This window comes from Apus apus, chromosome Z, assembly GCF_020740795.1.
Source record: "Apus apus isolate bApuApu2 chromosome Z, bApuApu2.pri.cur, whole genome shotgun sequence".
Classification (NCBI taxonomy): Eukaryota; Metazoa; Chordata; class Aves; order Apodiformes; family Apodidae; genus Apus; species Apus apus.
In genome coordinates this window covers 71747263-71769810 of record NC_067312.1, presented here as the reverse complement: position 1 = coordinate 71769810, position 22548 = coordinate 71747263, and the positions used below count along the sequence as shown (strand labels likewise).

The window sequence follows — 22548 nt, the reverse complement described above, 5'->3', positions numbered from 1 at the left end:
AAGTGACTGAGGTTTAGCAATAACGAAGATCTTGTTTAACAAAAATAACACTTCTTGGATGATAGAGAGGTGAGGGAAAGAAGGGAAAGAAAGGACACATTGAGATACTGGCAGAATACACACCAAAGTGGGTTTCAATGTTCAGAAGGAATGGCTTCATTGCATGGTGAGAGTCTTGCATGACCGTAATGTAATTTCTCTATTCTGTGCTACATTGGCTAGAAGACAAGGAACTTGTTCAAGGCAGGGGAAGTCATCAGCAGGGAGTAAGTAAAAAGAACGATGAATGTTTACAGCACTGTAAAGTTTTTGGCTCATCTCATGTGTTATCTTCTCTTCAGTCCCTCTGCATCCTGCAGCACTTAGTTATATAGAGATGTTTTAGAATAAACATTCTGAGATGGATCTTCTTCGATGCCATTTTATTTCAGTTATTATGGGATTGGGCTACAGCCAGCTGTAAAACTTAGATCTGGGTTAAGTTTCTAAATCCTGCCAGAGATTAGGGTGGTCTGATCCAAACTTTTGTTTCAAGTCTCTCTCTTCTCTTTTATCAGAGCCACATGAGGAGGTGGTTCTTCAGCATTTTCTGAAATATATTTCATGCTTCAAAAAGTAATCTTTAACTACAGATCATTTTAATAAAACAAGCAGAAAATGCACTGTCAAAAAATCTGTTAGATAAGGGCAATGAATTTGATTAAACATTGCTGCTGAAACAATTCTGGAGGTTCCCCCATGTTTTTCATCTCCACTTGGACGCACTTTGTTATGAGAAGGTCTTTCTGCCATACTGGTCTGCAATAGACAGGGCTTTGAGCCAGTCTGTGGCTGGTCCTTAGGGGTGGAAGGAAACTTTTGGCAAGTCCATGCTCCTTGCACAGTGGCTCTGCTGCAAGCATCCTTTGGCAGCCATAGTGGTAGTGAGGGAAGGTATCGTCTCACATGGCTTCCTGCTAGGGTTGTCCTGCATTGCTGCATGTGTTCTACCTGGCTCACCATCTGTAACTGGGGAAACCTGTCTTCTGCTCAAAGAACTGTTATCCCTAATGCTCCCTGTGAGGAACTCTTTCTCCCTGAATGGTGAGAAATTTCCAAAAAACAGCTGGAAAGTACCAGAAAAATCCACCTCAACTATACACAATTTCACTGATTTAATTTCCCTATAGATTTCCTACTTTACAACTTCAGGACACTAAAATTATGCTTCCTACCAGTAGAGTCTTCAAATGTTGTTATTATTAAGCCATGAGTGAAATACTTTCCCATTCCTAAGATAATCTGAAATAAAATAAAAATGAAAAAGCAAGCAAAAAAACAACTGTCTTTAACCTCTCAAAAAGTCTTGGCAAGTCCTTGCAAAGAACATAGCATTCTTTCATGTCAATTAAAACATTTCATTTCAATGGTTATTTGTAAAATAATTCGTTCATATACCTCTGTACTTCTGTTTCTTCTTTCTAAATGATTGCCAGAAAATCCCCAAATCCCGTTCCACATAAAATAGAACCAGGCTGGGTTTTACTTTACTTTTTTTTTTTTTTTTTTTTTTTTTTTTTGTAATGAGAAATTGATTTTACAGCTGCTAAACTGGAATTCTCTGATGAAAAACATGTAGTTGCAAAATTTTGGCCAGTTCTGCTCATCTTTCAGTATTCAGAGTGCAGGAGGGTGACATCACGGTGGGGACAGCAAAGCTGCAGCGGGGAGCAATGTGCAGACCTGTCATGGATCCCATTGGGAAAAGGATGAGGTTATGGGGAGAGGAGCAACCCCATCCTCAGACCTAATGGCTGGTGTGCTGACAGTGCGTTTTTAGCCAGAAATAAAGCAACACAACAGTGACACACATCATGGAGTTAACCTTTACTTCTCCTTCTGGTGACTGTAAATAGAGTTTCCTTTTCTTCTGCTTCTCAGGTGTCCTGTAACTCACCCTCTTTCCATCACTTCAGGTGTCGTGTTCCCTTATTCTCCACGGCTGGGTCGTTACAACTTGAACTTCCATGAGGCTCAGCGAGCATGTCTGGACCAAGACTCTGTTATTGCCTCCTTTGACCAGCTCTACGATGCCTGGAGGTCAGGGCTGGACTGGTGTAATGCCGGCTGGCTCAGTGACGGTTCCGTGCAGTACCCCATCACCAAGCCCAGGGAACCCTGTGGAGGGAAGAACACAGTGCCCGGGGTCAGGAATTACGGCTTCTGGGATAAAGATAAAAGCCGATATGATGTTTTCTGTTTCACTTCCAACTTCAATGGTAAGAACCTTCTTTTCCCCTGCCTTTACAGATGATTATTTCTATGGTTAGAAACAAAGATCTAATGGCAGCGAGTGACATTTGATTTGTCAAAGCTTGTATTAGGCTTGGAAAATGTAATTGTTGTATTCACAAAGACACATTTTCAGCATAAAGTTGTCTTTGCCACAAGCTCAAATAGATATTTTTTACAACTTTTTACAGAACTTGTATTGGCAGGAGTTTCTAATATCTCTATTTTCACCCCGTTAAAATTTGTATGTACTCTTTCAATGTTGATATACGCTGGGCTTATTTCACTTAAAGTGATGAAGAAACCTGCAATTCATTAATTGAGCTTTCCTATTGAATTTAATTATAGTTCTGAAGTTTTGCAACTTAAATGTATCACCAAAACAAAATTCTGATCACTTCTTCTATGCTGTGTATCAAGCAGCTTCTGCTACTTTAATATGACCAATACTTCCTTATCAGCAAAGCTATTTCTAGCTTTTAGGCCTAATAATTGAGATTCATTATCTTAGTACACTGCCAAAACCCTGTTCACTTTTTGCTCTGAGCTTGGGCTGCTCTAAACTTTATTTTAGCAACTGGAAGCTTTTTTGATTTTAACAGATGTTAAGTATGAAACTACTTGATCTTAGCTAGCTATCATTTCAGGTTTAATCTAGTGGCTCAAAAGGATTTAGAAGGCATTGCTGTGAATGAGAGGAACGCTGCAAGTAAACACGTGCAAAGGAGTCTGCAGTCCTCTACAGCATCATATTCATGGATAATTTCTGTACAACTTTGCACATGTTTGGCTTGCAGCCCACCCAGACCTAGGAGCATGGCCTTTTTTTGTTTATGCACAGATTGCTTATCCACGATGAAGCATTTTTATTCTACAGCACCACCAAAAAAATAAACATAAGCCTTGGTCTCAGAAGATATGCTCTAATGCTAAGGCTGCTCCACCCTCTCAAAAGAAACCCTGAAACTGACAGTATTAATTTAGTCTGTATGTGTTTTGAAACTAAAGTTTAGCTGACTTTCTTCATTCTGCATCATCCCATAAAATGCTAGCTCATTTTTTCTTGCTTCTTTTATCCAAGGTGAAATCCTATATAAGCTGATCTCTTACATGCAGATTTAAACCTGTACCATAGAAATAGGACTGAGGAATAACATAAACAAGAAAAAAGGATTTTAAAGTGTTACTGCACTAATTACAATTCTTGCAAAATTAATTTTTGCGACTACTGGTCACTAATCACCACTCTTTTCCACATTAGCAGCTGGATGTTTCTTAAAGAATGAGAAAAATTGTTTCTGGGGAAAAATAAACAAAAAAATGTGCTGATGGATAAATATCTTCTGTGCATTGATACACCAAGGGAGAAAGAGGGAGAAAGAGGAATGAGTTAAGGTGAGGATATGAATATAAGGTATACAGGCAGTGGAGAAATCAATGACATATGTCAAAATGAATTTCATTCTTGGTGAGTCTGTTAGACTGCTCTGAAAGACATAACACTACACAGCAATAGGACAGTATATAGAGCTGAACACTATCTTTTTTAGCTCACTATAGCTCAGTGCCATGTCAGTCTCAAAAGGTTTCAGCAGAAAATCTGGACTTCTCCCATATGCTTCTCCCAGCATCCACTTACTTAACCAGTAACCCACCCAGTTATGTTATCCTCACATGTCCCTACTGCGTTCTCCGCTATTCATGTCCCAAGCTTACCTTAATATCCACAATAAACCCAGTCACTCTCCCAAAATGCCAAGTTCCTGTTTACAGCTCAACACTCCAGATAGCTTATGTACACTTAACAGCATACATTAGCTTCCTCACTGTAAAGCAAAAAGCTTATAATAACCCATTTTGCCACCAGGTTGCAATTGCCAAAGATAGTGGCTATGGGCAAAGAACTGTTTGTGCAACGCTCATATTGATTCTCTCAGCTCAGGAACAGCCAAGGAAAACGAGAAGTGGTTAGGACACTATGCATTTCCAGCAGTGGCAGTGACTTCTGGAGTCTCCTGATGGTATGAAACAGAGGAGCCTTCAGCTTTATGTCAGGGAGCTGGGAAAATGCCAACAGCCCCAGGATCAGGGGAGTATAAGGTGACTTGAAAAAAAAAATTCAAAGAGTGTCAGTTGTGGGAGCTGCTATGAGGAAAGCAGATGAGGTTTAGATTTCTGCCAAGTGGGTTCTCTTTAGGGAAGTATTCCAAATGAGTTATGATCTCAGGGATCATAAAATAAACAAAGGCTCAGTTTTAAATAGTTCAGTAGTCAAAGTTGAAAAGTCTTTGTCTAAAAAACAAGGATTGTTTTTTACCTGAAAAAGAAAGGTACAGACCAGCAAAATTACATTCAGCCATTAAGGTGAACAACGAAAACATATTCATAAATGCAGTGAGTTCTAATCCACCTTCAGTGTTTTCAATCTGGACCTGCAGGTTCCCATCTGTTATGAGCTGAATATGCAAAAGGTAGAAAAAGGCTTCCTTTCATACCATTACTGAAGAATTCTACCTACAATCCTGTTATCTGCATAGTGAAATTGTCATAGCACTTTGTCTGCAATGCAATATAAAATAATCCTAGTACTTTATGAAATTAATTTTTGCAGTGTCTTTTCTTAGACTAGGATAAGTACAATAGTTGAACATTCTATTCTGCATGTATGACTGCTTCAAATGAAAATTATTTTGTTTGTTCCTAGAGCTGTTCAAGTTTTGTGTCTGTTCAGGCAAAGCCAAAAACCTCAAAAGGTTTCATACACTTTGTAAAGAGTAGTAAAAGCAGTTTACCAGTTTATAAGAATATATGGAAATATGTTCCATAAAACAGTGCCAAGAGTAACGTTGGCATAGTGCTATCCATTAAATCCATCAAAATATTGTGAAATAACCTCTTCTTTTTGCCTCCATATAGACAAAATATTGGATTGCATTGTTTTTCCCAACCTGCTTTTACATTCCTCATGTTGATAAATACTATTGAAAATGAATATTCATAAGTGGGAAGTATTCAAATTCAAATCCTCTCCTTTTCCATCACAGTAGGACTCACTTTAGTACATGCTTTAGAAAAGCTAAATGATCCTGACCTATGCAATAAGGAACCTGCCATGATTCAAATGTTTGCAAGGGCTGCAGATCATCCCAATTTCCCTCACATCACTGCCCCAACAAATGAGACGCTCCTCTTCTGTACATTCCCTCTACAAGGTCAATTTTGGCTTCAATACAACACTTCAGAGGAATAAATGCAACTAAATCCTTTTGTCGCGGTCTTCCCCAGAGAGTCCAAAAGGCATGGGACAAGTAACATATGATGGTATTGCTGATTGGTTAGTCTTTGCCTAATTTCAAAGACTTCTGAAGGAGAACAGTGAGTTTTCAAAGAAAAAACAAAACAAAACCCAAACAAAACAAAACAAAAAACCCCAACAGGAATTTTCTGCACCAAAAAGTAAGTGAGGTAAATATGAACATATCTTTCAGCTCCTCTATAATTGAGCATTTTCAAAGAAAAAAGGTTGTAAGTAGAGCTTGTATCACACTTTCTGCTCATTAACATTTTGTTCTATACTTTGCACACAGAACCAAGTGCATAACTGGTTTGTTATCAGCTCTAGCAGAATCAAGTAAAAATCAAATGTTGACAAAGTTAAAAATACAAAAAATAAATTTTAGGGATCATTTTAAAAGTGCATCTGTGAACCTGTTCATTACAGTAATGCATGTGATCAGCTAACCACCTCTGTCACTAAAATGGGAGAAAGATGTAAATAGTTGTCACTGAATGATGCATGCTGACTGCTTATTTTACCATTTCAGAACATTTTATCACTGGAACATGTAGCCATTGTTCCAAAAAGAGAAACAAACATCCCTAAAAGAAAATGTTGGAACCTTTCTTAGAAGTGTTTTCTTTCTGAGGCAACAGATTAATTGCTGATATTGGGGGGGAACTCGAAGATTTTTTAAAAATTGTTCCCACATCACAGATTTGTAACATGTTGCTCAATCTTGAGAAACAATGGTCTCTCTCAGCTGTTTAGTATTGCTATAAGATACACTGAACCCAGTATGCTGAACAGATGACAGGGTTTGCATGTTGTGCAAGCTACAACTACACCCGGCTGGCCACTGAGAATGCCTTTTATGGTCGTATGAAACCACAAATTAGAGCAGTTTGCTCTTTATACAGTAAAACAACTAATTTCTGTGGCAGTAACTGTCATAGCTGGGCTTTAATTAGGTTTACATAAATCTTATGCCCCATGATTTGATTGTGACAAACCAAATCAAGCATGGTCATCCTCATAGGAGTGACCTAACTACAGACATTAATGAGAGAGCATCAGTTAATGCTTCTCTCTTGGACAGTTAAGAACCTGTCTAACTTATTAACAAGGGAAAACCAGCATATCTGTACTGAGTTTATTAAGAGTTTTATTTAATCAGATATTCTGGGTACACATTGCACTCCCGTGGGGTTTACAATAGAAGTTATCCTATTTAAGGAAGGGACAAAGCAGAGGAGTTTTCATTAGTGATGTCATATGTCAAAAGTCTGACCTTACTGCAAATCCCTAGGAAATTACATTCTATTGACATATGGTTTGAAGAGCAACTAATAAGCTAGATGAAGTTTACATGCTATCAGTCCAAATCCTAGTTCCCCTAAGTCCAAAATCTTGTTTGCTTTGGGGAGACCTCTCAATAACATAGTAGGAATAGGTTTCCAATTAATAAACATTCTCTTTTGCAAGACTTTGTAAATGCTCTAAAGTTGCTGAAATGGAGTTAAGCAAGTATTTTACAAAGGGGTAGATTATCTAATGTCAACAATTTTCAATGGAAATACTTTAGATTCTGTCTCTGACAGCAACTGAATTTTTAAAAATGTTTCTTCTCCACCACAACTACAATGTAGACTTTTTTTTTTTTCAATATACTTGGCATGATATACAATTTCCAACCTTTACACAAAGTTAATTCAATTATCTTTATATTGTCATCTGACCTGACATTTCTTCACTTAGAAAAAAGGTAGGTGTTTTGTTCAGGGACCTGGATCTGACATAACTCTTCATCTTGCTCACCACTTCTTCATCACCAGGAAAGTAATAAGAAAGTGAGTGGGCTTTTGTTTGTGTGATTGGTTGTTTTTAATGAGGAACAAAAAGGATATTATTCTGCATTACATTCTCAATAAAGCGCTAAAGAGTGTGGTCTGGAATTAGAAGATCCTCACATGAATAAATATCTTTGGGTTTTGGGTTTCTTGTCAGATGGAAGAGCTGTGAATTTATTTAGAAAATATTATTCCTTCAAATAAACACTATTCCTCTGCAATCTGTTTCTATCTCAAACTTGGTTAATTGTCAAATCTGTGATGAAAAATAACCCTGAGGATAATTAATGAAAGGCTTCTGATGAATTTCTATTTCCTTGATAAATGAAATTAATGTTAGTATTATTGCTGCTTGTGGATTAGTAGGGGATACTTCCTTTTTGAGCTTTACTTGCTGGCATATGTTTTCATTACCTTGAGGCAGAGCCACATTTTTCTTAGCAGCACTATCAGTTCAATGCTGTCTTACAGAAGGGACATACCCTTTGATGCCTAAAAAGAAACAGAACTGCAGAACTGCTGCACGTGGTTTTGAGGCTGCTAATGAAGACTTATGATAGGAATGGTTTTGATCTACCACAGGCTCAAACTCTGGATCTGAGAAGCTGTATCTAAGCTTTCATGCTGGGGAAAAAAAAAAAAAGTTTAAAATTAAAAGTTGTTTGTACTTAATCAGAAGCAAGGTGACCGCCTTGTCAGAGACTAAAACTGCATGTGTTACCTCCAGCCAGCCTCCTTCAAATGCTATCAAAGGCCAGATCTTTCTATGCCATGCTTCTGAGAGGAAATCTGGTAAGGGAACATAATGTAGAAGTGCACTGCTTTGGATGTTTAGCTCATTGCCTTTCTCTGACAGCAAGCTACAGCTTACTTGGGTTTACCTGGACATGTGACTGTATCGTCACTGGCATCCTGTTGGTAAATGCATCCTATACCATAAAGTCGGATGGAGAATAGGTGCCCTCCTCTCAGTCCCTTGGAGTCTTCCATTATCCCTCTCCCCTGACCTTTCCCTGCTGTTCTTCTACATCTGAGGGTGAATATGCATTGCAACTGTTCAACTGCCACTGAAAGGAAGCAAGGATGTGGATGGCCTGCTGTGCTGTTAGCAGAAATAAACATAAAACTACTTTTTTCTGTTGTTCAAATAGTTTGTTTTTTCTAATTTTACTTTTTTTTTTTTATTTCCTGATATTTATCAACTCACTCCACAAATAAATAAGATCATTTTAACAATGCAATGTACAAATCACACAGTTCCAGGTCAACTCCTGTTTGATATGGCTCTGCAGTGGAACACCTCCACGCCTCCTCAAAAAACAAAGTTATACTACCACATCACCTTAACTACATCGCTAATGACCCTTTCTCCTATTTTCTCTTACCAGGTCGTTTTTACTACCTAATTCACCCAACTAAGCTGACCTACGACGAAGCCGTTCAGGCATGCTTGAAGGATGGAGCTCAGATTGCTAAAGTTGGCCAGATATTTGCTGCCTGGAAGCTCCTGGGGTACGACCGCTGCGATGCCGGCTGGCTGGCTGACGGCAGCGTCCGCTACCCCATCTCCAGGCCCAGGAAACGCTGCAGCCCTAACGAAGCAGCAGTTCGCTTTGTAGGCTTCCCTGATAAAAAGCACAAGCTGTATGGTGTCTACTGTTTCAGAGCATACAACTGAAAAATACCTAGAGCACAAAAGTTTTAAATTCATTAAGAACATGTGAAAGATTTCTTTTCGATATGAACTCATACAAGTTACTAAAACTGTGATAAACCCTGTTTACTTACTGTAAAGAGTCATCTTCAGAAACCCAACTCATTAATTTGTTTTTGTTTTTGTTTATTTTCCTTTAGTGTTTTTGTAAAAGTATCATTCCATAGATACTTTAAATTAATATAATTTAATGGAAGCTCTAGGTAAGGAAGTTTTAGAGCCAAATTCTTTAAGCTACATCTTCCCAACAAAATATATTTACATGAATGGGGCATGCAATAGAGCTTGAGGATTGCTAGGGCACAATTATGGAATGTAAGGCTACTCAAAGCAGCTTTTAAAAGCACAAATTTTACATATTTCTATCAGACTGAGAAACACTGCAAATTAATTTTATCAGGAATTTTGAAATATGATTTTTATTAAAGGGGATCAGTGAGGTTTTACAAAAAAGCCTCACAACAACATAGCTTAGAAAATAACTGTTTTCACTGGTTTCACATGGAAACAACACAGAGTTAAATAAAAGCAGCTAAAACAGTCCACTAAAGCAGGACTAGTTTTACAATTTAAAAGCTTGTCTTTCTGAAAAATAAGCTCATGGTCCCATGCATAGGAACAAGCACAATTAGTTCTCCTGAACATTTCAAATGTGGTTTAGTTGTGTATGTAACTCATCGATGAGGGAATCAATAATTAAACAATAAGAAAACAGTATTTTCATCTTAAGTCCAATTAAAGATGTGTGAGAAGTGTTGTATTACCTTTGAGTAGCTTTATTGAGATATTTTTAAACTCTTAAAGGCCATTTGCTAAGCAGCATATAGCATCTACTCAGGGCAGTTGTATAGATGAACTGCTGGACAGAGAAATTGTAAACTTTAGCAGCTTAATTTTACATTAGCCTTTGAAATGTTATTGTCTTCATGAATGAACATTACAATATTTAATATTTCTTACCTATTTACACATCACAATAAATAAAAATTAAGAAAATAAATTAGAATTATGAAGTCATAGGACAAAATTATTAAATAAAATCTGAAACCAGCTATCAAGGTTCAGAAGAGAAAGAAACCTTACATCTTATTTGTATCTGAAAAGCACATTTGTTTTTACACTGTCATTGAAAACATAGCATTGCTAGCCCTGAATTATTTAGTTAATACTCCTTAGAGTTAACAGAAAAAAAAATAAATATTGAAATGTTTCTTTTCACTACATCTGCAGTGGTCCATGTGGAAGATGTTTACCTCTATCTGCCAGTGTCAGAGATAAACACACACTGTGCATGGTGCCTAGGATTTTCAAGAGCTGCCTAAAGCACTAGGTCCTCCCTAAATACCAATTTGAGGGAATTTGGATTTCTGATGCAAACTCATTTTGGATGCAGCAATTCTTGGTGCTCATCTTCAGATACCTTAATGCAACCAGTTTTTCAGAGAGTGGGTGCTCAAGGCTTTCTGAAAATTTACTACACTTATGGTGTCTCAAGCTGGATATCCAAAAAAACAAAGAGGCCATTGATTAAAAATATCTTGGTCTTGAGTAATCTCTTAGGCAGTTTTGACGTTCTCTATCCAGTATTGGTTCTACTACTTAAAAACGGAGAACTCTTTTTCCTACTCTGCGCTTGCTGACTATGAAGATTTTAGAGGACCAATATTTGTATTACACAAAGTTTTATAGTTTCCCATTGTTTCCATATCTTAATGAGATATAGTGGTATTTATCTAAGTAGGACACAACTGGTATGCTTTCATGAATGGTTTGGTGTAGCTATTTTCCCATGGACATGAGTAAATAAATCTCTTTCCCGGAGTGGTTGTAGTCCTGTTTTAAAACTCTGTGAACAACCCAGGAACAATATATGGTAGAATTGTAGCTGAAAGATACCATAGTATAAGAGCTATTATAATGGAGTTCATTGCCATCAAGCTCAGAGGCAAATTTCCATCCTTCTGAGGATACTTACACCCACAGTGGATATTTGCTCATACTATACAGATGGTGCCAAACCCCCTCCTTTTTTTTTTTTTTTTTTTTTTTTTTTTCAATCCACTAGGAATTGGAATTTCTTGAAACTCTGTCACTTGGCTATAAATAGATTCTTATTACAGGTCAAGCTCCTAAACCCATATCTTTTCTGAACACCCATTTTTTAAATCCATGTCAATTTCACACATTTCCTCAGGCCATTCAAAACCTTTTCTGAATCTTTTAGAGAAAAAATGGAAATGGAAAGAAAAATGGAAAATACGCATACAGGGTAAGGAATTGTGTGTTCAAGACTGGACCATGACCAAGAGGAATACATGTAATTCCCCCATCCAACCTTCAGAAACACGGAAAAAAGAGGCAGACTATTTCATGCCCTTTTCTGAAGCTTGGAAGAAGAGGTTATGGGATGGGAAAAGCTATAAGGAATATCCTAGTTGTTACTCCAGCTAGATCCAGAGTTGCTGTAAAGAGGAAAGCCTTTTATGCAGCTGGCTCTATCCTCCTGAATGATCTGCTAGATCTGGAGGAGGCTGCTTGGTTTTCCTATTGCACAGAGGTTAAGAGACCCTCATTAATTATTTTTTTTCATTGTGTTGGTTTGTGTTGTTTTTTTTTTTTTTTACCTCTCCAGGGAAACCCCTCACAGGGTTTTACCCAGACACATCTTTTTTTGCAGGACTGGGGATTATATTTTGCCTGCATAAAAAATGTATACATCCAACCCACTTGTGGGGCTGGCTTAAAGTGCCCTCACTGCTAGACCAAAGGCACTGCGGGAAGGCCAACTCAGCCTTTCACCAATTTTGCAATGCTCTGGAGATGGCTGATCAGGTCCTAAATCACAGCAGTCTCAGGCTTGTGCTAGCTTATGCCTTCTGCACCCATATCTCTGGGCTGCCGCTGTGACAGCCCATGTGTAGCATCCCCCCTTACTCTCCCCCTTGCTTTGTGCATCACCCAAAACACCGGGCCGGTGGCTGAGCAGGCTCTGCACCACCCAGGTGATCCCTCAGCACTGGGGGAAAGCCCCAGAGCTCCCAGCTTGGCAGCACAAAGAGGCCACAGGGCAACAAGGAATGAGGTCTCCAGAGAGATGCTGAGCTGGCGTGTGATCACAGATGGCCAAATTTATCATTCAGTTATGCCTGTAAGTTTGCAGTGAAGATATTGCTTGCTAGGAATTATATGTTCATGTAATGGAGTTGCAGTATATGAATTTGCATTTGTCATGTTACCTATGAAGAGTCCAATATGGGATCAAGCTAGATTTATATCTATGTATTGATATACAACATTATGTATTATTATAAAAATTGCAGTTAATTGGATAGTTTGATGAAAACCTTTGTATGAAAAAAAATAATCAGTTCTAATGTAAGCAGGTTTAAAAACCATGAAAGTGGATGCTTGCCTTAGAAGTGGGCACAAATAGACAAAAAGAAACAATATTTATTTTTACAGCTACTGACTCCATTTCCTTTCATAATGTCAAATGTTAGGATGTTTTCTTATTTTTTACTAAGCTAGCTAGGTGCTTGGATAAAAAACTCTTAAAAGCAGCTTAAGAACTGGATAACAGTCTGTCCTATTTTCTGTTAATGAGAGAATATTCTATCATTCGAATAAATACATGTTCTCTGTCATTATCTTGTATTTCACAATGTATCTGAATTTTAATGCCCATGAATTGACAACAATTGACAATATTGTTCTTTTCAAGATGATGATTTCTCCATATGGACTGGCCATTCTTCTACTTCTGTCCCAGAAAACACAAAAGTGAAATGTGTAGATCAAAATATGAAAGTATGTCCTTGGCCATAGTAAACAAAGTGACTAGAAGACTATGGGGGAAAAAAAAAAGACTACTCTGTGAATATGATTTATGACGAAAATAAAGAAAACTGTATTCCAAAGCCTTTGTTTTAGGCTTCTTTGGAGCATTTTGAAAGTAGAAATGCAAGTACCAATTTCTTCCTTGTGTTTTTTGCCATCTTCTAAAATAAAATAAAGCATAAATAAGGAAGGCTTTTTAATTTTTTTTTTTTTTTTTTTTTTTTTGTACGGTTGGTGTTACACTGCATGTGCATCACTGGAAATGTGATGTAGAAGAGTGTTTCATGTATGGGAAAATTTATGAAATTATTTATACAATTCTATGGCCTTAGAAATTAGAAAACAACAAAAATTACTCTTTGTAATGTCAACAGGAAAGATTTCCAGAGTCAAGCAAAGAATTAGTTATTCAAAGCACTGGGCCAGCTTTTCAGCTTCAGTAATCACACTGTTTCTGCATTCTGCTGTTGATCTGTGCCAGACTTAATCCTGAAAGTTTTCTTCCCTGTGCCACTTCACTGGGAAACACTAATGTTCCAGAAGCTTTCAGTATATTGGCTGTGTTTTAAATAGATGAAGAAAAGCTCAGGAAAACCTGTCACTAAGAGTAAGGGAAATCTGCATTACTATTCTATGTATCTGCATTACTATTCATAATGATTGAAACCACCATACTTTATTTTCTAACAATTTACTTAAGACAATTTCCAAACTAATAACATTTCACTTCAAAACATTAAGCCTAAAATTAAAACCACCTTTGGTAGAAAAAGTGCTTCGATAATGAGATTTTCCATAAATAGTGGCAGGTTCCACTGAATTACATCTCACTATTTGAAATAAAAACACTGACTTCATGTTCAGAAGTGACTGGATTTAAGACTTGATGGAACTACCACAAAGCCAGAAATGTCTAGATTTTCACCTGAAGACTTCATAAATGAAGTAGTAGACTGCCTTTTTATTTACCATTCTTTCATTTACTCAGAAAGGATACCAACAGCTTTCTGTTCAAGAACAAGAGCTAGCTGTTCTCCTTGGACGTTTTAAGAAGCTGAATGTTACACATTTGTTAGCCATTTTCTCCCTTTTTCAGAAGCAGTTAGTTATAAAGTTGAACAAATATTCTGCAGAGCAGTAAAACTCCAATGCCAGGTAATTTACTCAATATAAAGAGACAAGATGTCTCTGGGTTTCAAACTAAGATACATTAACTAACAAGTAGTCTTAATTTGAAGATAAAGACAAAGTGAAAAATAATCACTACTGAAAAATAATTAATAATTAATAGTAAAAACATAGTTACTCCTTTTCCCATGCCATGAATAGGGATCATCCCTTTAAAACAAGGATGGCATAAAGATTCTGTAAGAAGAAGAGGAAAGACAACAGAAAGCAATACTCCAGCTCCTGATCTTTCATAATGGATTTGCTTTTGTTATATTTTGCCAAATAATTATTAAGCCACAAGTTTAAATATATAATTAAGAAAAAAACCAAAACCCAACAGATTAATAATAGTCCAAGAGTCTGGAAGGGATTTAATATTTTTCTTCATCAAGCTACAAACTGGAAGTTGGAAATTCTCATTAGAATTCCTTTGAGTCTAATATTTTTGCCTTTTTCCTGTGAATGTCTTATTCTGCAGAACACAACAGGGTAAAATGTAAAGTCCATCTATGTCTTCAATATTGTGATAGAGGCAAAAATTTGACTAATAACAGCCCTTACAAGGAACTCAGATAATGAATTATGCACTAGCATAATTTCCAGTGTGTTCAGTGGGTATTTAATGGATTCATTTTATTTTTTATAGGCCAGCAAACAAAACACAAATAGTATGCTTTGATGCTAGTTGGATAAGAACAGCTGGGGTTTTACCCTTTACTAAAAAGATATATTGTAGGCATTTCAGCTCCTTACTTCCTACGCTGCTGTTCACCCTACTTATATGCATGATGCCATTTGATTTCTACATAATTTCATCCTAATTTATTTAATAGCTAGAAGAAAATTGTATTTCTAGTGTTCTTTTCTGTAGTAAAAGAGCAGATTTCAAAATGTTTAAGTTCCACCTCAAGCACAAGACAGACAAATACAGAACTCTTCATTTCAGTAGAACTGGCTTTTGAATCAGCAGCTGCATATTACAAAGCCAAACTTCAAAGTCCCAGCAAAATTTAATTTATATTCTATGTTACCAAACACGAGCCATCAGTGACTGTTCTTCTTAATTTTCATTGATGTTTTTGTGGGTATTTTAGTTCTTTGCTAGCACTCCTGATTCAGAGTTTGTTGTTGTTGTTTTTTTTTCACCAGCAATCAAATAAAATTGATAAGAAAAGCAACTGCCCCTGCAACTCCCCAAAAAAACAAACCAAACCAAGACAACCAAAGAAACAAACATAAAACAACTCAAACGAAACAAAACAAAAACAACAGACAAAAAACAGAGAAAAATTATGACAGGAAGAAGTAAACAAACTAAGAACAGTAGATGATAATAAGTTAATAATGATGACAAAGTATGAAAAACAAAGGAATGTTTCTAACAGGTAGTTTCACAGCTCCTGGTCTCAGAGAGTGAGGGTGCTGCCTTGTGTTGAAGGTTTGCCAGCAGACCTGGGTCCTCAGAGCTCCAGCATTGTTTCAGACCACTTTTCTTTCCATCCTTCACCTTTTTCCATCCCTAAGAAGAAGAGCAGGGATGGGAATACCCACTGAATAACTCAAAAGGCTGCTTGCACTGTGGGAAGGGTGAAGTTGCAAATGGCACAGATGGCAGGATCTCTAAATTTGTTCTCATTTCTTGTAGATTAGGTGAGTTTCCTCCTTGTCCCCTGTATTATAAGCTCATTTACTGAGGTTTTGTGAGTTAACATCAGAGACAGGGAAACCCACTTGCACACCAGGGGTCCCACGTGCCCAGGCAATTTCTATCATGTTAACTTTCATATGTAAGTTATTAATGGTCTCTAGAAGAAGAAACACTTAAACTGGTCACTTGACCCTGCTTAGCCCTTCCTTGAACTTTAACTTCTGCCAGATGTTTCTAAAACTGCGAATGTAACAAAAATAACAATAATTTCTTTAGTTAGATAACACTTTAAGCGTTGTGCACATGAATAAGGTCACAGCTACTTATGGTCACATGTACACTACATAGAATCAGTGCAATTAATTTAAGGCAGCTATATTGTTTTGAAGTTTATCTTCTGATCATATCCACTTCTTGTACTGTGGCTTGATTTAGAGGGTAATTTATGTGTGTGTATGAATTAGGCTCCCTTTGGAGGAAACTTAACATTGGATGCTCCAGCTGAGGTTGACAACAAATGCATTCCAGCCGAAAGAGTTTGAACCAATCCTTGATTCTTCAGACATCTTCAAACTGCATGTATTGTGTGGATTGTTGTTTCAGGGCCCAAACTAAAATCTTGCCTGACGAAAAAAAAAAGCCCAATAACACCCTGTGAAGATGTAGCAATCTCTGCACTAACTGTTCTGACCTGTTGAACTGTTCCTGTTGCACTGAGTTACTTGCCAAAGCAGACATAGCACAGATGGACAACATAGAGTGCTGTGTACAAGCATGTGGCCACAGGGATTCTTAGCCATGTTAGGCCTCAGCCCCCAACAGTTTTGGATACAGCACACTTGTACCTGAAGTAAAGGCCTCTACCAACTCCTGGTGGAGTCAGTAAGGCTGCCATCATATCCAGTGAAGCTTATGGAAGGTTTTGCATTACATTTGTCTTTACATCCCCAAGTGCTTCATGTAAAAAAGTTAATAATATTTTATCTTCTAAACTTCATATAAAGAAAACTTAATATAGTTTGTTGTGAGTGAGTGGTGTGCCCGGCTGGAGACACATGCTGGATCCTCCCTTCTACTCTGGGTCTTTCATGACCAGGAAAAGGGAGGGGCTGGAAGAAGTGGCTGGCAGTAGTTAGTGCTGAGGTGTCAGACAGTGAAAATTGGTGAAACAGGTACTCCTGTACAAGCAGTTTGGAAAGTAATCACAATACTGTCCTCCAAAGCCCAGTTTCCCTTCTGCGAGCTCTCTTGTAGGGATGTAGCGGGGTTGAAATACAGTGACAGTCTTGGACAGTGAGTGTACCTCAGAGTACATAGACATGACTTTTAACTGGAAGAGGGAAGATTTTAATCAGAACTGAAGAAGAAATTCTTAGTGTGACATTGGTGAGACACTGGCCCAGGTCGCCCAGGGAGGTTGTGGCTGCCCCATCCCTGGAACTGTTCAACCAGGCTGGATGGGGCTTAGAGCAACCTGGTCTAGTGGGAGGTGTCCTTGCCCATGGCAAAGGGGTTTAAACTAGATGATCTCTAAGGTGTCTTCCAAATCAGCCTATGATTCTATGATTCTGTGAAGGATACAGCCTGCTTTACATGACCTCTCCCAAGCTGGGCATCAAAACAAACAGCTCCCAAACACATTTTCAGAGCTAGGAGGTTCCAAAAATATGTTTTTAAACTGTTTGTGCACAGCCTGACATATTGACAATGCAAAATATGTTTTAAGAATAGCCTTCAGGCTCATCAGATGCTGTCCCAACCTGACATACTGCTTCCATCAAGTTGCCCTAATCAGTTCCAAAAGATCAACGTAACCTGGTTTCTGTCCATTCATTATAGAAAAACTAACAATAATTTTCTTTGTTTAGTTATCAATGCATTGGGTGTTGCTGTTGTGGAAAGCCAGTTAAAATAATATTTTGAGCCACTACCAACTGCAATGAAGTATAGCTGAGCTTTACTTCATCCGTTTGTCTCAAGGGAATTTTCTGGGATATTTCATTCTGAAAAATACAGTATTCAACACAAAAATAACATTAGGGATGTTTTCAACCTTTCTTTTCATCTCAGTATCTTTGTTCTGTAGGAACACATTAATTTATCTTACACAAGAGGTGACATGGTAATGCACAGGGATGGTCTCAGCTAGAAGACGCAGAGCTATGTAAAGGTTTTCAATTCCCACAGCTTTCCAAACATCAAATTATCTCAAATATAATTATAACAAAAAAGGCCCATCAAGGATTTCACCAGAAAAGCCTCTATTTCTGATTTTTAAAACATGACCTTGAAGGTCATGAACACCTCCAGAAAAATTGTATCTACATCTAAAAACTTCTATAAATAGCATAGAAATCTTCCTCTGCTCCAGCCAAAACAAAATCATTTGTACATACATCCTGAAAAGATAAGCAGCCTTCAAAAGAAACATATTGTGCTTCTTTATTATAGTTCTCAGTCATAATTAATATTACTTAAATCAATGTTAATTTTTCCAATTTTTTTTTAATATTGAAGTTTCCCCACCAATCCTCAATACAAATGAACCTGATGATTTTCAGCCAATTCTATGACATATTATTCAAAAAGGCTTTTCTCTGGTACGTGTAAGCAGCAGTAACAATGCAGTAATCAGCTCTGCAAGGTTAACTGTACATGGAATTAAATCAGGCTTTTTAGAGAGAATTTTTTATTTCTCATAGAAATAGCAGATTTTTAAGTAACATGTATAATAGCAATAGTTTCAGAAACAGAGAGGAGCAACACAATGAATATCACAAATCTGTACTTGGTTTGTCTTTACTTCTAACATGCTGCTAGGCATTGAAAACGAACAAAACAAAAAAAAAGAATGGCTGAGAAACTAGGGATGGAGAGTTACCTGGGGTGGAAATCAGGGCACTTCCACATAAGACTTGCTGCTCCATGTTGGGGGAGTGCCCAGTGTGGGAACAGATAACTCAAAACACCCTCTTGTTTGGAAACTCAGTCCCCCAGACCTTCCTTACAGTAACTGCATCAACAGCTACAGGAGACATGTCAGCTATCAGATGCTGAAGAGAAGAGTTCTTAGACACCTTCATAAACAAATAAATAAAACAAAATATCCAAGATAAACTTTTTGTTTTCTATACTGATACTGATACTGATTTTTTTTCCCCTTTCTTTCTTTCTTTCCTTAAAAGACAATTAAAGCAAGACAAATTGTAAAATGCTTTTCTGAGAACAGACAACTGAATAGTTTTTCCAGACTTGTGTAGCAGTAGATGTGCAACACCTGTGTGGGTTTTACCATTAAATTTAGTGCTTTATGAACACAGGCTTGTCTCTCAGTGTCCTTTAATCTAAAGACATAGCCACAACTTCAGGCTTTGCTGCATATCCTGATACGTCAACATTTTACATCAGGGCACTAACATAAATTCTGATGAAACAGCCTGCTAACACATATCACTATGGGAGGATACCCACCTTTTGAGGTCATCTGCTCATCTGTTGTTCCTCAGACATGAAAATAAGTATTATTGGCCATTAAGAGAGCCAGCAACCCATGGAAGACTCAATACTTGCTGTGCAAAATATATCGCAACATGCAAACTGAGCACACACATCTTTGTACCCTTTCCACCGGTTTATGCTGTGCTGGTGTGACACAGCAGCTCACATCACCACACTGCCTCTGTGAGAGCACACTTGGGCTAAATTCATAGCCAAACTGGACTGAAGTGGCAGAACCTTGAGTGGGCAGCTGCCTAACCTGAGAGCTGCCGAGGGGGAGAAGCAAGACCTAACTCAAACTGCAGCAAACCACAATGGCAAGACTCTCAAAAATAATAAATACATAGATGAAATAACCCCAGAAACTAACCCAAACAATCCTTCAATGCAAGATACCTGCTTTCAAATTCCTCTATCGCCTGATTGGGTGTTAAGATGTAACTACTTTTTCTGATTATTTTTTTTTTTTCCCTAAAAATGCCTTTTCAGGAAAAAGGGAGCAGACAAAGATTAAAGGGTGGAGATGGATAGGTACATGTAAGCATGTGTGCACACCTTGATAATGTCATGGATCTGACCTCTATGGCTATTCAGGGACAAAAGTCCTTGTTTTAAACTGTTCTGAGGTCTTGGACTAAGTTAGGGCTCAGAGTCACTTGAAGGCATCAGAAAAATTGCATTTTACATTTGCTCAGCAGCTGAGCACACAGGACTGTCCAACTCCCTCACTGACCCTACTGAAGGGCAGCAGAATCAAGGGCAAGGGCCACTTCAGAGCAACAGCACAGCTCTCATGTGACTGCACCACACAGAACCTAGTTAGTGACACACACCACCTGGCATGTTAGATACCCAGAAACAGGGATATCTCAGTATTTTGTGAAACTCAGTCATTGCTAAAGACTCCTCCCCAGAAGCATGCTCAGTTTATTCTAGAGACAAAGTCCCTTCTGCCTCTCCATTCCTTTTGGTGTTAGAAGATGACAATAGTTATAAGGTTGATTTTTAGCTGTTTTGAGAAGTTTTTCCAGCTGAAAGCAGATTTCAATGTAAATCTTAGAAAGACTTCATAAAGCCTTCTCCACACTTTTCTGAATAATCTTCCTCACTTACAGAAGGATGACAAAAAGATCTTGGGAACAATATCAATACCAAAAGAGAGCTTTGAGTAAATGTCCAGACAATCACATTTAAAGATATTGAAAATATGCTCAGACAGAGATGTTTTCTAATAACCTCCCCCCAGTCTCACATTGAACTTTGCCTGCCAAGGGAGATAAAAGTCTGGCTTGCCTGTCCAGCTTTACTATTTTGCAAGTAGATCAAGTATTACACCAGTGAAGTTGTGGCAGATAAGGTCCATAAAAATTAAATACTATTCATACAAAGTGTGTAAAATATTATAGACCATGTCAATTAGAAAATGCATGGAAGGAAAGGGAAGCAAAAACACAGAGAGTCATACAGCTGGGCTTGTTGAGCTTCACCCACTGTATGCAAGATATGTAGAGGACTTTCCTGGTTTGCAGCTGCTGGTGGGGCAGACCCTTTCTTATGTGTGCAGCCATCCCATCTACCCATGAGCTGGAAAGGCTGCTGTGTAAAGATGTAGTTCAGAAGAAATTCTGAAAACTTGTACCTCACAAAATAGTGATTTCCATGCATATGTGATAACGGTCCCCTTTGTGACCGCACATGGGGCAAAATCTATGCACGTCAATGAGAAGACAAGGCTGTGACCAATTAGCAATTCATACCTACTCTTGTACAGTTCTTTAAGCTACATTTCCATTACAAATTAGGCAATCATTTCAGCACAGCTTTGATGCAGAACTCTGCTGAAGTCATACCGAGAAACATAAACACTTTTTATAAAAGTCTTTTCCTGAACTGTATTTAGCAGCACTAGAAATTATATCTAGGAAATGTGAATTTATGAATGAGAACTCCCAGATCAAGCATCTGAGCAACACTTCTGAATAATTCCGTCATGTTAGGGATTAAAAGTCCACATTAATAAATCCACCACATCTCCCAAATGCAAAGTTATGGTTTATTAATCGGAACTCTATAGTAAGAATTTATTTTAATGATCTGCCATAAAGCTGTAGCGTTTATTCCACTGTTTAAAGAATCCCTTCCCATTTGGTAAATACCTATTTATAAGCATTAAAAATGCAAAGCAGTACGTAAATGTCATTGTTTCTTTCTCTGAAGCTGACCTAACTTTTTTTGAGGGGAAAAAAAAAAGAACTCAGCATTGCAACAACACAAGGACAAAGACCCTCAGGATATCTCTGCCTTACCAAATTGTACTTCTTCACAAATTTAGCCCTGGTGCATAGCAGTAAGCAGCCATCCAGCTTGAAGAAAGTCAGATGAACCTGATAGACACTGCTTTTTACAGATTCATATAGCTGTTGGTGGAATGAGGCAGCAGTTAATTTCGCAGGGGGTAACCAGTGCACCTCCATCACCTTCTCTGCAAAAACTGGCTTGTGTGGCCAATGGGGATGTGCAGCCTATACACACCACCTCTTTCCAGGTAAGGATGCAAGAAGACAAGGAGCCTTGTGCACACCCAGGGCTTGTGTTCACATGGGGCTGGCATCAGGGAGCCATGGGGAACAAGGAAGGCTGCCCCATGTTGCCCAGGCCTGCAGGGATCATGCTGCACAGCCCAACTGTTCAGCAGTAGCTCCAGAGTTACACTTATCCGCTGTGTCACTTACTACTGGATACCATTCCAGGTCCTGGATGTATTATTGATTTTTTTGAAGCAGAAAATGAAGTATTTAATGTATAGGTCCTGTAAAAGTAATATTAATGAGTTATACGGAACCAAACAAAACTTTCTTGCAGCTCTTCCAGTGCTTCTCCAGGAACTGTGACACGGGATGTTGTTTCATTTCTCAAGATAAAGGCAGTGCAGCTTCATAGTCTGCAATGAACCTCTGAACAGAAATATAAAAAAAATAAAAAGTGTTGCCTCCTTTTAGGAAAACATTGTGAACATCCAAGTATTTCAGTAGCTTGCAGAGAGCACAGATAGGGAGAGATGCTTTAAGTCTTGCTAACTGCAGCTAATTGGCTAATTATGCAGAGCAATTTAGTCCTGACTGGTAGCAGATACGCTGAACTGTGGTTTCCTAATAGGGAGAGTAAACAAGTTAACTGTAAAGCAATACTTGCCTACAGGTTAGTACAAGCAGAGAATTTGCAGAGAGACTGGTGTTGTCCAATCCTCCTCACCCATCCAAAACCACTGCAATTAAGAGAAAAC

The 22548-nt window shown here is 38.0% G+C and overlaps 1 protein-coding gene across 3 annotated transcripts in view; it reads left to right on the top strand.

The window, feature by feature from the left end:
• Positions 1-9107, top strand: part of HAPLN1 (hyaluronan and proteoglycan link protein 1) — a 29188-nt gene extending 20081 nt beyond the window's left edge. For all 3 annotated transcript variants that reach the window (XM_051642647.1, XM_051642648.1, XM_051642649.1), the window contains 2 exons: positions 1956-2258; positions 8787-9107. In XM_051642647.1, the coding sequence (XP_051498607.1) occupies positions 1956-2258; positions 8787-9076 (593 nt within the window). In that variant the 3' untranslated portion in view covers positions 9077-9107. The remainder of the gene's footprint in view (positions 1-1955; positions 2259-8786) is intronic.
• Positions 9108-22548: the final 13441 nt, after the last annotated feature.